General features: G+C 42.7%; 1 protein-coding gene and 1 long non-coding RNA gene across 6 annotated transcripts in view; one reads left to right on the top strand and one right to left on the bottom strand.

Moving 5' to 3' along the window:
- The window catches only part of LOC140490693 (uncharacterized), a 76,254-nt gene extending 72,073 nt beyond the window's left edge, over positions 1-4,181 (top strand). Inside the window, exon 3 of the long non-coding RNA XR_011963228.1 lies at positions 2,958-4,181. This is a non-coding gene — a long non-coding RNA (uncharacterized lncRNA). The remainder of the gene's footprint in view (positions 1-2,957) is intronic.
- Positions 1-17,674, bottom strand: part of LOC140490617 (UDP-glucuronosyltransferase 2A1-like) — a 121,514-nt gene that overhangs the window by 65,098 nt on the left and 38,742 nt on the right. Inside the window, exon 1 of one of the 5 annotated variants that reach the window (XM_072589126.1) lies at positions 8,238-9,158. The exons of the other annotated variants lie outside the window; for them this stretch is intronic. Coding sequence (XP_072445227.1) covers positions 8,238-8,943 — 706 coding nt within the window. The 5' untranslated portion in view covers positions 8,944-9,158. Of the gene's footprint in view, positions 1-8,237; positions 9,159-17,674 lie in introns of those variants that run through there. 5 annotated transcript variants of the gene reach the window in all.

Genomic DNA, 17,674 nt, shown 5'->3' with positions numbered 1-17,674 from the left:
ATGTGCAGGACAACTGACAAGGTACTGCTGGAACATAGGCAGATTGAAAGGTTTCATGGCAGGGAAAAAACAGATCATCCACAGGCTGCAGCGATGCTTGACACTCTACCAGATACCTTGTGGTCAGCAGGTTCAACGGACGTTGGTTCCTGCAAACACGTCACACCAATCACATTTGACTTAATAGACCACACTCCGATTTGGCAGAGACAATATTCACATAAACCAGAGGCTGAAGCCGGCATTGCCGACACAATTGAAGGATTGTTAGCGGCAGGGGTGCTAGAACCCTCCCAGTCAGCCTGGAACACCCCTATTTTACCTGTAGAGAAGCAGAATACAGGTAAATATAGGACGGCGCATGATCTTATACGGATTAATAGTGTCGTTTCTACTCCAACAGTTCCAGTTCCAAACCCTTACACTGCGATGTCTGTGCTGACCTCTGACCATAAGTGGTTCTCGTGCATTGATCTGGCCAACGCGTTCTTCTGTTTGCCCTTAGCTGATCATCTGAGGGACATTTTTTCATTTACCTACAAAGGCCAACATTACGTTATACAAGGGTCCCTCAAGGGTTCGTTTTGTCGCCAGGGGTATTTAATCAGGTACTGAAACAACAGCTGAAGGACATGTCACTCCCAAAGGGGGTGACATTGATCCAGTACGTGGATAACCTTCTTTTGGCGGCACACGACCAAGTTTCTTGTCTGGCAGCCACAAAGACATTGCTGCTTCGCCTGTATAACGTCGGTTTCAAAGTCTCACGGGCTAAATTACAATGCTGCAGACAGACGGTGTCTTTTCTGGGTAGAGTGATTTCCGCTAAGGGAACAGGTGTCTCTCCGTCCCATAGACCCTCCATTCTGCATCATACCAAACCAGTCACTGTAAAAGACATGCTCTCATTTCTTGGGTTGGCAGGGTATAGTAGACAATTCGTTGCATCATATGGGGAGCTCACTTTCCCTCTGAGGGCCATGGTAAATGAGCAAGGCATGAGAAATTTGTCGGCCCATTTGCAGTGGACCACGGAGGCAGACGAAAGTTTCATATCTCCCAAACAGGCCCTAATGCGGGCTGCTGATTTAGCGGTCCCAGATTACAAAGAGCCATTTTTCCTTGATATTTCTGAAAAATTACACAGAATAAATGGTGTTCTTTTTCAGAAAAAAGGGGGAGGCAGGCAGGTGCTGATGTATGTAAGTGTTACCCTTGACCCAGTAGAGGTCAGGCACCTGCCATGTACAAGACATGCAGCAGGGGTAGCAAAAATTCTCCAAAAGGTAGCACATATAGTCATGGACCATTCACTAACGGTACTGACGACACATAGTATAGTGGCCTATGTGAACTCAACAGCCTTTACAATGACGTCACTGCGGCAAGCCAGGTTAGAGAAAATCTTGAATGCACCACATATAATTTTTACACACAAAGGAATTAACATGGCTGATAACATGGGAGAAGGAGAGCCACACATGTGTGAGGAAAAGGCACAGAGAGATACCAAAGTTAGGGCAGATTTACAGGCAATTCCATTAGTAGACCCAGAAGAAGTGCTGTTCACAGATGTTGTTGTTACAGACATCCAACTGAAGGACTTAAAGAAGCCTATGCTGTGGTCCGACAGACAAGTGAGGGATTTGAGGAAGCGTTGACAGGAAAAGTGACAGGCAAAGAATCAGCCCAGTTGGCTGAACTACAGGCAATGATAGCTGCATTAGAATGGTCAGAGCGAAAAAGAGTAAATATCTATACTGACCCTGCATATGTGGCAGGGGCTATACAGGTAGAACTTAGTCAATGGATCAGGGCAGGATTCTTAACAGCAGCAAAAACCCCAATTAAACATGAAAAAGATATGAAAAGATTAGCGGAGGCCCTAATGAAACCTGCAGAAGTGGCGGTGGTCAAGTGTAGAGGACATGATAAAGCAGATACAGTAGTAGCGAAGGGTAATCAGGAAGCAGACTTAGCAGCAAAGAAAGCAGCAGGGTATACACCACAGGATATAATGATGCAAACAGAGAGAACAGTGTATGACCTGCTACCTGCTTGTGATGCGAACGTGTTAATCAAGGAGCAGCAGAAAGCCTCTCCTCATGAACTGACAGTATGGAGAGAGAGAGGGGCCACAGAGTCAGAAGGGATTTGGAGGTCACCGGACGGTAGACCAGTGCTACCCCCAGGTTTGATAGCTTCCATGCTCCAGGAAGCTCATGGGTTGACACACTGTGGAAAAACACAGATGCAGAGGTATCTGACACATTGGTGGCATCCGTTCTTGCCAGCGATAATTGAAAATTATATCAGGGAATGTAGAACTGTACAGAATACAACGTGAGACCAACAGTGAAAGCACACGAAGGAAAATTCCCTCTTCCAAGAATGCCAGGTCAGGAAATAGAGATTGACTACACTGACATGATAGAGAGAATAAACGGATACCGGTACCTTTTGGTAGCAGTGGATGCATACACTGGTTGGCCAGAAGCAATACCTGCGAAAAAGGAAGATGCAAAGACAGTGATCAAATTCTTGATAAACCAATACATTCCAACGCATGGGTTTCCAAAGAGAGTCAGGTCAGATAATGGCACACCTTTCAAGAACAAAGACCTGCAAGAAGTTGAAGCAGCTTTAGGACTGAAACATGCGTTTGGAACAGTGTACCATCCTCAGTCACAGGGAAAAGTGGAAAGAATGAATCGGTCCATAAAAGGAAAAATAGGAAAAGGTGTGTGCACAAACAAAGTTAAGCTGGGTGGATGCCCTACCTTTAGCTTTAATGTCCATGAGGAGCTCAGTAAACTCTATTACAGGGTTCACTCCGTATGAGCTAACAACAGGGCAGCAGTTCCCGGGACCAGGAGCGGGAAAACAGATCTTAGAGGGAGGAGGAGCCTCTCTAAGGTACAAACCTTACTATGACCAACTAACAGCTCTGGTGTCAGCTTTCTCCAAACAGGTTGGATCAGAAAAGGGGGAACTACAGACTCAGACGCCATCTACTACAGACTGGGTCCTGCTGAAGGTCATCAAACGGAAGTGGTCAGAGCCGAGGTGGACAGGACCTTATAAAGTGGTGGAGAGGACATCGCATGCGGTCAGATTACAGGGGAAAGGAGAAAGCTGGTACCATTGGAGCCAGTGTTCAGCTACGAGAACTCTAGAACAAATAAGAACAGAAAAAGAATAGAAGGGTCTTAAACTTTTAATGTTTGCAGGAAGAAGGTTCTGGAAAAAGGGGGGAGAGGTTCTCAAGATTTCCAAGCAAAGTTGTGTAAAGGATATAATGTCTATCTTTGTAAGCAGCCCACATTACCTTAGGCTGTGGAGGTTGGGAGTCTTTGCTATTGTTTTATGTATAAGTGTTATGCCGCTGTTAATAGGAGGATTAACCACGAGGGACAAACACACAGGCAAGGGAGGAAGTTCCAGGAACAAAAGATCAACAGAACAAGAGGCGGATAAATGTTTAAGGGAGACGAGGAGCCAGGTACACATCAGACACGATAGAAATCATGGTACAACATACCAGTTTGATTTATGCAAAGTAATTGATTGTGGCCAAGATACAGGAAGCTGGAGGGACTATGATGTATATCTTTGCTTCTATGCCATTTGCTATGACCCATGCCCGTCGTGGGATAATGTATTAACATGGACTGGGGTGCGATGAACCCCCAAGAGGTCATCACCTTTGGATAATAGATGGAACATTCGAGACCATGTGAGCCTGACAAAGTGGCAACTCGATCATTCTTCAGAGCTAAAAAATCCACTTTTGTTAATCCTAGTCCAAAAGAGGTATAGATTTACTGTGAGAGTGATGACAGAAGCTTTTATCTTGTAATAGGTGTAGATCAATCTGAAGTGGATACCATGAGATTATTGAAGGTAACCTTAGTGGACCCTCCTATGAGCCAGCCACAAACTGAAAATACAAGTATGGAGGTAGAACCAAGTTCAGGAGTTGTGGTAATAGACCACAACAACCTTACGCTTTATGGGCGGCATGGTGGCACAGTGGTTAGCACTGCTGCCTCACAGCGCCAGAGACCCGGGTTCATTTCCCGCCTCAGGCGACTGACTGTGTGGAGTTTGCACGTTCTCCCCCTATCTGCATGGGTTTCCTCCGGGTGCTCCGGTTTCCTCCCACAGTCCAAAGATGTGCAGGTCACGTGAATTGACCATGCTAAATTACCCGTAGTGTTAGGTAAGGGGTAGATGTAGGGGTATGGGTGGGTTGCGCTTCAGCGGGGCGGTGTGGACATGTTGGGCCGAAGGGCCTGTTTCCACACTGTAAGTAATCTAATCTAATCTACGAGAAGGGATATTATTAAATTAGCCACCGGGCATGGGGATAAGAACTTATGGCTAGACTGGATGACAGTGACAGCGACTTCAATGAATATGAGTAATTGCGTCGCATGTTCTTCGGCAAGGCCAACCCTATTTACTACCCCAGCCCCACTGTTTCCTAATATAGACCCAATAGGATTTCACTGCATGATGGCCCTCACTATGCAGGTGGACCCTCCAAATTGTACCACATTAAGTGCTATTTTCCCACCTGTAAAGAATTCTACGTTACCTCCAGTGTTTACACCAAGGGCCAACAATTACACGTGTTTCGTTCGAAGGTCTAATATAATCTTGGGAGACATGCCTGCTGACTGGTGTCAGGATACAATTAATGTAACCGGCTGGCAGAATGCTAGCACAATGGTTTGGGCCAGAGCTGATCTTTTTTGGTACTGTGGAGATAGAACACTGCATATTAGTCTACCTCCAGATTGGTCTGGAACCTGTGCAATGGTCAGGTTAGGGGTACCCTTATTTCTTTTAGGAGAACGACAACAGGGAATAAATCCGTATATGCAAATTCGCAGGGATTTGTTTGATGTCACATCTGGCTCAACCACTTACATAGATGCAAAAGGTGTTCCCCACGGTGTACCTGATGGATATAAATTGGCAGACCAGATAGCAGCAGGATTTGAGAATCTCCCAATTATCGGTGTTTTATTCCCAGTTACACCGAATAAAAACATTGACCGAATTAATTATGTACATTCCAATGTACTTCCAATGTACTAGCTTATAGAACTAGAGATGCGGCGGCGGGACACTCTGAACAATTGGCAGCAACCTCATTGATGACAGTACAAAATAGAATGGCCTTAGATATGTTGTTAGCAGAAAAGGGGGGGGGGGGGGGGGAGTGTGCTCTATGTTCGGGGACCAATGTTGTACGTTTATCCCCAATAATACGGCATCTGATAGCTCGGTAACTAGAGCCCTGGAAGGACCAAGAACCTTGTCTGAAGAAATACATGAACATTCTGGTATTGACAACCCTTTAGGAGGTACTTTTGACTCATGGTTTGGGAAATGGAAAGGATTAATTGCCTCTGTGTTTATGTCCCTCGGTGGTATGATTATTGTGTTAGTGTTGTGCGGATGTTGTTGTATTCCCTGTATTAGATCTTTGTTAAACAGGGTAATTATTACAGCAATTGAAGGGAAGGCTCCCCCGCCCTACCAGATGTCACAGATGGAGACGGAAACCATGGCTTTGGCAAGAGGGGAAGACTATGCATCAGAGAGCGAATGTGATGTATAGAACTGGTTGGTTGGTTGGTCTCACTTTTATGAGACCAAAAGGGGGAACTTGTAAATATATGGCTTACTTGAAAAATAGAAGGCTGGCTGCGACTGTGAATGTATTCAGCATTCAGAAGCCTGTGAAGACGCTGTGTAACCCACACAGGGGGCGGTCACGTGACGTTCCGTTTCGCGCCCCGGAAGCGGGCCGAGGAGGTCACGTGATGCTCCGTTTCGCGGGCCGAGGAGGTCACGTGATGCTCCGTTTCGCGGGCAAAAGAAGGTCACGTGGGGTCGGACATCCGGGAATGCGAGGAGGCGGGGAATGGAGTCAGATCAACAGTCAATTAGAAGATAATTCTACCTCAGTGTTTATATGACGTTTTTTTATTGTATAAAAGACTGGGGCTGGGACAGAACGTGGTCTTACTTTTTGAACTGGCACACTTGGTAGCTTGTCAGGGATAAAAAGGTTTAGACCCAGAGCTCTGAATGCTTTGTCCACTTACTGTTTAAAATAAATTAAGAGTGTGAGACCGAATATCTTCTCCTATTGCTTCATTTAGGACTGGGCTCACACATAGAAGAAAGTAGGCTGGTAGATTGAGCCAAAGTCCAACAGGGATCAAGTCTCTTCTGCGATATCACTGTTTGTTAAATAAATCCTTGTCAGTTCTCAGTCCAATCTGTGTGTTTGTGATCTCTGATTAACTGGGCTAAATTCTCCGACAGTTTTAAATGTCAACAAAGGAACATTCAACATACGAAGATTAAAGAAACTTTAATTACTACTCTAAAGTGCGCCCTGTGAATGAATGTAGAATCTGCAATTTAAAGCTGTCTAAATTCATGCATGATTACACTTTGCAAAAATGTAGTGGATCTCCTAAAATAAATATTGGAAAGGTGAAATTCATTGGTTTAGATTTCTCCATTCAGTCAAAGGTGTCTGTAGGAGGACGGCTTTTTGTACGGAGAAGTATGTGGAAGTTATTTTGAAAACACTTCCTTGCTAACTAATGCCTGTTGTGCCAATTCCCATGCTGTGATCTCTTTGAAATCAAAGCTTTCCTTCTGTGTTTCGGATTTTAGTTTAATGGACACCTCATCATTACTGAGGTTATTGATGAATATGTTTAATTATGCTTCTGTATTAGTCTAAATACCACACACATCACCACATGTACAGGAGGTATTGCTACTAGTAGTGTGAGTTAGTGAGAATGAAAAAGTAACTCCTGAACACCAAAAGGTAGTGCTCGACAAAATCTTAACAGGAGATCTCAAAAAATACTACTTTGACCTCTCTGAGGAATACCAAACATATCAAACTACAAACCTCAGGCAAGTTGATGAACAGCATCAAAAAACGTTTACAGTGACTCAAAAATAAAAGTCAATAAGAAAATGACCTTCACTTGTATAACACAGAGAGTAAGAACACATTCCAAAGTACTCACAGGGGCATAATCAGACTCACACCATCCTGACTTGCCACTATGTTACCATAACTGTGCAACCATTTCCCTGCCGAACAATACTGTGACTGCCCCAAAGCCAGGTGGAGTGCAGGAGTTCGAGAAGGCAGGTCTCTATCTCTTTTCCAGGAGCAATTAGAGAAGACAATGAATGGTAGCCTTGTTAGTGATGTTCACATCTCAACAACAAATGCATAAAAAAGAATCACAAGTCAAATTGGAAAGATTACTTCAGTTTTAGATTTTTAATTACGTGCAGGGCCTCATGTGAACCAGAGATGGTGAAGTAAGTTTAAATTTTATGTCTGGCTTAATCTATATTTAAAGTAAGTTGGCAATTCTACTGTGATATTGTCTATAATGGGTTCCTCAAATTCACTGACAGCATAGGTGTACCAACATCAGCTTCCTCTCTCAGGTCGATATTCCCAGTAAAGAGGCACTGGTCATACACAACCAGCTGTGATGAGTGGGCCACACTGTCAGCATGCTGGACACGAGACTCTCTAAACATGTGCCCCATTCCAAACTCCACAACAGTAAACAATCACTAAGAAGGCAGAGGTAGCACTACAAGGACACCCTGAATACTCTCTAAACAAATGCAACATCTCCAATATGCACAAACTGGAGAAGAAGCATCCTCAAAAGGTGCCAACCACTTCCACTCTTCACATGGAGTCCAAACACAAGCAGCAAAAAAACAGGAGTCCGCAGAATCCAGAGCATCCCAAACCCCCACCTCAAGAAACTCCACTAGCCATAATCGTGGCAGAATCTGCAGATCCAGAACTGTACCATTCAGCCACAAATGAATCCATTCTCCTGGTGTGGAAGCAACTCCCCCACCCCCCAAGGGACTGACAGAGGTGAAGGACACTTTTCACCAATTTTTCATTTGAGCGTATTCTAATAAGATTGGCAGGAAATTTAAATATCGTTTGACATCAAAAGACTGGGCTTGGGAAAGGGATCTGATAAAGGTAGCACCGAAGGAGAAAACAGCCATCAATATAATTAGAATAATTTCAATGGAATGGGTTAACGGTTAAACATGCAGGTAACAGGTTTGGTTTTACATAAGTGCTACTTTGCTGGCAACAGTTCAAGCTATTTTCCATCAAAAAGAGAAGCTGACCAACTCACCCAACACTTCACTATAATACCAGTCCCAGTCAAGCCACATCTGATAGCACATCCAATCATACATGAGAAAATAAAAAACATTCTGAACTCTCTCAGTGAAAGTCATTTCATCTGAAAGCTCTGACATAGTCGCAGGGACATAGGAAGGAAGAGCTGGAATCTGTCCACACAACCTCTCTGCTGTAAATCCTGGAGAAAATCTCAGCGTCAGGATGAAGGGAATTCCCAGTTTCAGAGCCAGAAGATCACCGCAATTGTGTACAGGGTCAGCCAGCAGAACTTTAAACTTTGCTTCTTTCAGTTTTTGTAGCAGTTGTTGGTTCTTCAGTATTCCATCACAGACCTTTCTCAAAATTTTTGTTGCATTCGCCATTATTGTGGAGAATTTTCGGTAACTGTCCCATTTGGATAAATGAGGTTTCTCATAGATCCAGAAGTACAGAGATTGCTCCATAAAATCTTCATATTTCTTTCTTGTAAATGGTACTTCAAATACTTCAAAATGCATGGCTGTAGGTTCAGAATAATTCACATAAAGTGTTGCTGTGTATATGGCGACAGTAACATTGTGACCTTTCTCAATCAGCACCTCAATGACAGGTTTTAAATTAATCCAGTGGCTGCCTTCTGCAGGCCAGATCAATACATTCTCACCGGTAACCCCCTGGAGAAGGAGAAACATTGAAAGCATATGCCTGAGCTGCATGGCGTTCCCTCAGGAATGTTTCGGAGCTGTAGTTGCACATTAATTCCTTGAATCACATTTTTATGCACACACTGGAAAGCTGCTTCAGTATTGGTCAGAACAAATCCAATCCATTTCCCGATATGGCATCGACACTCTTGGGAACAATGTTCAGCTCTCCACATTAAAGTAGCAGGAAATTCAACACTTGGACTGGCATATGAAATGTTGGGATTAGAATCCACTTTGATAAGAGCTTTCAAAAATTAACTGATTAGATACTTGAAATAACTGCATACCTAAAGGGAAAAGTAAAGCCAGTAGACTGATTGGAAGCTCTGTTAAAAAACTAGCAGGCTTGATAGGCTGATTATTTTGCAATGGTTAATTTCCCAGTTAAGGAAATCAATGATTTCCCTAAACGTATGATTACATCTAAGATCAGTTACAATCCCCTCTTGGTAATTCAGCTGATTTGTGACCCCTAGGTGGCACTTTGAAACACCTATTATATCTTTCCAGCCACACAAAGCTGTGCCCCCCAATCCTATGGCAGCAACGACACCTTTTCCAAACACAAAGAACTCTGCACCCAAATGAGATGTAATTAAAGAGGCTGTGGTGGACCATTTTGTTTACAAACCAGAACCATCTAACTGGAGGAAACCAGACTGCTATTGTTGCTGTCCACTTTGTTGTGGAGGATATGAAGGAGAAGCTCAGATGTACCATCAGAAGATAACTCTGTGAAGCAAGAGAAATAGATTCAAGTATCCAGCATTGCATCATGTGCGTACCAACAGAATACCACTCTTGAATCTACAATGGGTGAGCAGGATGTTTGGGGGAAAGAACAGAAACAGTTGGCAACATTAGCTCAGCTTGACAAAAAATGTTTTGTACACAATGAGGGTGAAAGGTTTGGGTGGATCAGATCATTGCAACTATAATGGGGTGCTGGGGGTCAGGAATGGGACTGGGCATTGGGTCTGACTCTGGCAAGGAGAAAAGACGAGGTTTGTTCCAGAGTAGCTGAATGCCGTACTTCTACTCTATGATTCTCAAATTCAATGGCGACGGATAGTCTTCGACGTGGGGATGAATCCCAGGAGTTGGAGCAGTGCGGAGCACGGTGCATAGTTGAGTCTCTGTGGGTTAAGAGTTGGCTGGTCCCAGGGGAGGGAGTGTAAGTGATCTGGTGGAAGTGTAGTTGGGTGCATGTGAGTTAAGTACAGAGTCTGTTTTGTAGCAGTTCTGAAGCTCGGCTACGTATTGAATAGTCCAACTTTTCCTGAGTAACAATTTTCCTTGATGCCAACTAATCTAAATGACAACTTTCAAAGGGTGATGGATGTAGAGAAATTGTCCAGAGGAACTTTCAACTTTGCCATATGGGTAGGAGGTTGCTGTCCCTCTAATTTTCCTATTAGCTACACAGGCCTCCAATTCTGCTGCATGCTAATGACGTCTTGACCCAAAATTCAATGCTGGAATTGACGTGCTGACGCTAAACAACGTGCACAAAACCTTAGAAGAGCTTGAAGGAAACGTTGGTAGGAGATGGGGTGCCAAGAAGGTAGGGTGTCAACTGAATACAGGGTTAGGTGCCAGGTAGATACAGTTCCAATTGGAAAGTGGTTCAGGTGCTTCAGAGTGTGCCTGAATACGAATTCTACAGGGACCCTATATCCACTTCTGATCTATGCTGGATTAATTGCGGCACGGTGGCACGGTGGTTAGCACTGCTGCCTCACAGCACCAGAGACCTGGGTTCAATTCCCACCTCAGGCGACTGACTGTGTGGAGTTTGCACATTCTCCCCGTGTCGGCATGGGTTTCCTCCGGGTGCTCCGGTTTCCTCCCACAGTCCAAAGATGTGCGGGTCAGGTAAATTGGCCATGCTAAATTGCCTGTCGTGTTAGGTAAGGGGTAAATGTAGGGGTATGGGTGAGTTGCGCTTCGGTGGGGCGGTGTGGACTTGTTGGGCCGAAGGGCCTGTTTCCACACTGTACGTAATCTAATCTAATCTATGCTGGATTAATACTATCTGGCAGACAGAAAAATCCAGGTCTATACTTTTACATTATACTTCAAATTTCTAAATATGTATTACCTGCAGATAGATTAGTTTATTATATATTTTATCTTCTTCCTTTACATCATAAACTCCTGTTTTATTGTTAACCCCAAAAATACAACATTACATGGTTATGATTCAGTGAGAGATCACTGTTGAAACCAAAAAAAAAACCAAATTGATCCAATAAGACAGATTTCAGTCTGTGATCTGAGTTCCTCAGTAATAACATCAGCTGAGATCATAAAATATGATTAAACATACGTTGTGAAATTGATTGTATTTTCCAAACTAAGCCTGGCAACTGAGATCATCAGGAATTCATATCTGAAGTTAAAATGTGTGACAATGGGTGAAAATGAAAAAGATCAAACTAAGTGTCACACAATTAAAAGAACATAAAGGAGAAATTGTAGGAAAATTAGTCCCAAATTCTAATTAATGAAGTTTCTTCTGAATTTGATATTGTGACTACTTGATTGTCATACATCTTGAGATTTCTTTTTGACTTTATTAAAAATTGTTCAAGGGGCTAACAGGTATATAACCGATTAAAGGTGATACAAAATGTGGAGTATGACTTGAATGGAGAATGACTGTGGAATTCCAATGTACAGAGGGATTTAGGTACTCAAGGGTATGAGTCACATTAAGATAGTATACTGGTAAAGCATTCCTTACTTTAAAGTAAGCTTTCAAGCCAAGAGGGAATCAGTTTAGCTCAGTTAGCTGAATTATTGGCTTGCAGAGCAGTGTGATGCCACCAGTATGTGTTCAATTCCCATCACTGGTTTGAGATTTCCATGAGTGACTCTGCTTCTCAACCTCTTCCCTTACCTGAGGTCTGGTGACCCTCAGGATAAACCACCATCAGTTGCTTCTCTCTAATAAGAGCACCTCCTATGGTCTAGTAAGACTATGGTGACACACACAGCTCAAGCCAAGAATGTCATATGAAAGAGACATCATATTTATACAAGTTATTAGAGTTCCTTGAATGAGTAACATGTTCTTTGGATACTGAGAAGATTGTACTCAATTTTTAGAAGAAATTAGATAAGGCGCCACATCATAGGCTTTTGTGGAAAATAAAATCTTATTATGTGAGCAACTAAAAATTAGCACAGATAAAAGATTTGCAGGCTAGCAAAAAAAAAAGTGTATGCAGAAATAAGTTATTGACTGATTAGCAGAATATGATGTGGATTCTGGATTTATTCCTGATGAAGGGCTTTTGCCCGAAACATCGATTGCACTGCTCCTTGGATGCTGCCTGAACTGCTGTGCTCTTCCAGCACCACTAATCCAGAATCTGGTTTCCAGCATCTGCAGTAATTGTTTTTACCAGAATATGATGTGTGCAGTGCTGCAGGGTTCAGTGATTGACACTCAGATTTTACAATTTATATCAACGACTTAAATGAGAGGAATGAAAGCAAGATAGCTAAGTTAACTGACAATACAAAGATAAGTAGGAAAATAGTGTATGAAGAAGACATAGGAGTTTGTAGACAGATATAGACAGGTTGAGTAACTGAGCTAGAACATGGGCTAGTGTGGGAAATTGTGGAGTTGTTCACTTTGGCCGGAAGAATACAAAATGTGGAGTATGACTTAAATGGAGAACGACTGTGGAATTCCAATGTACAGAGTGATTTAGGTACTCAAGGGTATGAGTCACATTAAGATAGTACACTGGTAAAGTGAGTGATTGAGAAGGCTGGTGCAATGCTATCCTTTATGATGGGAATGAACGGAGTTTAAAAAAAGCATGTTAAACTTCAGTTACATTTTCAGTTATACAACGTCTTAAATACTACGGACAGTTTTGGTCTCCTTGTTTATGGAGATGTGTTCAAGGTGTTGTAGCTAAAGTTTACCAAACTGATATCTGTAATGAGCATGGTGTCTTCTGAGGATAGGTTGGACCAGCTTTTGAGGTTTGTGTGACAAGTGGAACTCTCTACCTCAGAAGGTAACTGAAGCACAGGCTTTGAATACCTTTAATGCAGAGATAGATAGGTTCTTGTCAAGCAAGGGGATCAAAGGTTATTTGTGGCAGATGGGAATGTGATATTTGAAACACAAACACATCAGCCATCATCCTACTGAATGGTACAGCAGGCTCGAGAAGTCAAATTGCCTACATCTGCTATTATTTCATATGTCTGCACTCTGGCTGCATAGGAAAATGGCTGCCAAGAGATCTCGGAATCTGTGCATAACTGAGTTACACCCGTAGATACATTATACCCAGGACCCCTTAATTGTAACAGTGGAAAGTAGGGGCTAGGGAAATGCATAATGAAGGGACTGGGTTTGCAGTCCATGACCTGATCTGTTCAATTGCAGGAGGAAACTTTGCTGCATGTAGCAACTGCAAGGGGAATCCCCATACAAAACCTTAGCACCTGTACCCACAAGTCAAACTACAAACCTCAAGAGCTTTGATGAACGGCATCATTAAAGGTTCCAAACATAAAACAATCCACACAAAAAAAACTACATTGAAATAACGCCTGTAGTGTTAACTTTCCATAAAGGAGTAATCAGTCACATAAAATGGGCACTATGGCAATTAAGGTAAGTTTTGAACGGGTGACCAAAATCACAATAAAAAGGGTTTTAAAATGTAAAGAATGGTGGAAATATTAAGTTGTGTGGGGTGGGAGAAGTGCAATGTTGCTGGAGAGGATACAGAAGTCTGGATCTCGTGTAACAGGCTGAGGTCATGGTCTAAATGATTGGGTGAAGGAAATTGGGGGTGCTCAGGAATCAGGACTGGAGGAAAGCTTAGGGTCAGAGTTGTTTACAGAGATAGGGAGGAGTGAAGCAACATATGGAAGTACTTGACAACAGCAATGAGAATTTTAAGCTCAAGCATTGTTGAACCAGGATCCAGTGTCGGTTAATAAACACAGGGTACTGGACGAGTGGAATTTCATACGAGGCAGAATGCAGGTGCCGGGGTTTTGGATGAGCTGAAACCTTTAATAGGCCAACAAGGTTATTTTGTTTCCCCAATTCAGCAATTTTTCTATCAATTATTAATTTTCATCTGGCTGTAGCAGGAGGCATGTCTCACTTGTTCACATATTCTTCGGTGTGATTTCAGCTAAATCCTTCACATTGAATTGCTATCCATTGAAGGCAACCCATACATCCTACTTTTCTGTGCATCAGATTTTCAGCATCCTCCAGTATTGTTCAAAAGAGGGTGGATTGACAATCAGCTTTCTCCAGGATCTCCACAATCAGTAACATCACTCAGGGTGAGGGGAAAGGTGGAGGTGAGAGGCCACAAAGTGGATTGTCTATGTGGCAAGCAAATGGTTGGCAACCAGGACTAAATAAGTGGGCCACCAACAACCAGGTCATCGTATCAAATAACAATTTACTTATGCATCAGATTTTACTTTTTCTCTAATGCTAATTTGCTTTTCTCACTTCTTCAGTCCATGAGGTACGAATGCTTGCCTACTTTGCCAACCTCAAGGAATCAGAATGAATACTCACACACATCCTCCACTGATCCATTGGTTTAAACAGTTACTCCATTTTACAAAATGATGGAATGGATATGAAGAGTATTTGGTCCATCGTCTCTTTGAAAGGATTATCCAATTACTCTCACATTAGTTCTTCTCTCCTCAAGTATTTATTCAATTACCATTCAAATGCTGTGATTGACCCTGCTACCACCAGCTTTTCAGATTATACATTCCAAATACCTCCAATCCATGCTTGCCCAATTATCAGAGTCCTAATAAACAGGGCGGCACAGTAGCTCACTGCTGCCTCACAGCGCCAGGGACCCGGGTTCAATTCCAGCCTCGGGTGACTGTCTGTGTGGAGTTTGCACATTCTCCCAGTGTCTGTGTGGGTTTCCTCCAGGTGCTTCGGTTTCCTCCCACAGTCCAAAGATGTGCAGGTTAGGTGAATGGGTCATGCTAAATTGCCCGTAGAGTTAGGTGCATCAGTTAGGGGGAATGGGTCTGGGTGGGTTAGTCTTCGGAGGGCCGGTGTGGACTGGTTGGGCCAAAGAAACCTGTTTCCAACTGTAGGGAATCTAATCTAAACATAATTACTCCTTATTTATTCTATCAAAAGTCCTCATCATTTTCAGTACCTCCATTAAATCATTTCTTGACTTGTTCTAGTGTAAGGACAACAACCCTTCTCAAAATAACCGAAGATCTGGGTTTCTGGCATCATACCTGCTCTCGACCATCTCCACAGCCCTTACATCCATACTAAGGCATGGTTCCCAGAAATTAATAGAATAATCCAGCTCAGGCCCAATTTGATTTACAAAGATTTAGCAGAGGTTTATTTTGCCTCTTCAATCTTTAGAAGGTAGGGATAATGTCACTGGACTAGTAATCCAGAGCCCCTGGCTAATGTTCTGGGGACATAGAAAGTTGCAAAATGTTAATTCAACAGAATATGAACTGAAAGGTAGCCAAATTGAGATTATATCAATCAACATAAAAGCCTACCTGGTTCATTGATGTCCTTTAATGAAGGAAATTTGCTATTTTAACTTGTCTCCACCAGCCATACAGCGACGTAATTGACTCCTAACTACCCTGTGAAATGGTCCTAACAAGCCACTCAGTTGTACTAAACAATTATAAAAGAAAGTAATGAAACTTACAGACCATCTGGCAATGATTAAGGCAATGATAAACCCAGTCTTGTCAATCCAGCCCCAAAGGTCACCTTATTAATGTTAGGGATTTGTGTCAAACTTTGTAGAGGTATCTCACAGATTGGCAAGCAACAGCTTGACATAGTTGTTCTCATGAAATCATTCTTTACACAACATATTCCAGTCATCAGCATCACTACAGCTAGGTCCTGTCTCACCAGCAGTAAAGACTCAGAGATGGTGATACAGTGATATATAATCAGGAGTGATGATCCTGGCACCCTCAACATTGACTTCAGACCCTCTGAATTCTCACAGTATCAGGTGGCGTTTCACTCCTTGTCTGCAGTGGTTCAAGAAAGTATTTCACTACCACTATCTCTGGGGCAATTTGAGATAGACAGTAAATGCTGACCTCGCTAGTGATACCCATATCCCATGAATGAATAAGAAAGACTTCTCAAAACATCCTGGCGGAGGTGGGTACTGCAGATGCTGGAGATTAGAGTCAAGCTTAGAGTGGTACTGGAAAAGCACAGTAGGTCAGGCAGTATCCGAGGAGCAGGAAAATCAACATTTCAGGCAAAACCCCTTCATCAGTCCGTTCCTGATGAAGGGGTTTTGCCCGAAACACAGATTTTCCTGCTCCTCAGATGCTGCCTGACCTGCTGTGCTTTTCCAGCACCACTCTAATTTCTTCTCAAAACATCCTGCCTGCATCAGAGCTTTGTGTACAGATGCTCATAGGTTTCTCTATCCTGCTGCTTCTTTTAAAATAATACCGTCTATTTTCTGTTGCTTCCTTCATTCTTCTGGCACATGGAATCATTTTTCAAGAAAGAATGTTCCATTTCATCTGTTAAGTTTCATCTTAGACCAGCTTATGGCCTCTTGAAATCTTTATTATTCTCCATTAAATGAAGGGAGTCACTGAATTAAGGAGAGCTTTATTGCCTTTTCTTGCCAGACAACGAAATGAGAATGGTTCTGTTGGATCCATAAGCACCGGGTCATGCTTAATGAGTTAGATGGCCTCTATACTGCTGTCTCAAATCCCTTGTGCAGATTATTCCCACCTTTTCCTTGTATTCATGAACTCACTTCAGTTCTGACAGAATTTGACTCTATGCCAGTTCCTGTTAGGTGTTTAACTAACTAGCTGGTGTTTGCTGAAGAGTTAAAAGTCATAAACCACCAGGTTATAGTCCAACAGGTTTATTTGAAAGGGCAAGCTTTTGGAGTGCTGTGCTGAGTATTGTTCTGAAAGGTTGTACTTTTAAATAAACCTGTTGGACTATAACCTGGTGTTGTGTGATTTTTAACTTTGTCCACCCCAGTCCAATAACGGTACCTCCACCTCATTTGCTGAAGAGGTAACGAAGAGGAATGTTGTTGATGTACTTCATACGGACTCTTTAAAAAAAAAAGTCATCACAGAATTGAAACGTTAACTCTTTCTCTCTCCATAGATGTAGCCACATCTGCTGAGTATCACCAGCAATTTCTGTTTGTTTCAATCCAGTACTACACAAGACTTGTGAGGAAAGTTATAGTTCATGACTTAAAGGGACAGTAGCCCAAAATTAGCTGAGCAACAGAAAACAGACAGTACTATAATGATGGATGTACTTTTCAGAGCAGAAGAACGTTTGTGGTGGAGTTCCCCAGAGTTCAATATCGAGACCACTTATTTTTCTGATACTTATAAATGATCTAGATCTTCGTTTGCAAGAGACAATTTCAACTATTTGGGGCGGCATGGTGACTCAGTAGTTAGCACTGCTGCTTCACAGCACCAGGGATCCAGGTTTGATTCTACCCTCGGTGACTGTGTAGAGTTTGCACATTCTCCCCATGTCCACGTGGGTTTCCTCTGGGTTCCTCCCACAGTCCAACAATGTGCAGAATAGGTGAATTGGCCATTGTGTTCAGGGATGTGTAGGTTAGGTGCATTAGTCAGGGGAAGTGTAGAGTATAGGGGAATGATTCTGCATGGGATACTCTTCGGCGAGTCGGTGTGGTCT

The sequence above is a fragment of the Chiloscyllium punctatum genome, chromosome 2 (genome assembly GCF_047496795.1).
Source record: "Chiloscyllium punctatum isolate Juve2018m chromosome 2, sChiPun1.3, whole genome shotgun sequence".
Taxonomy (NCBI): domain Eukaryota; kingdom Metazoa; phylum Chordata; class Chondrichthyes; order Orectolobiformes; family Hemiscylliidae; genus Chiloscyllium; species Chiloscyllium punctatum.
Note: the sequence above shows the minus strand (reverse complement) of the source record. Positions and strands in the feature narration are given on the sequence as shown.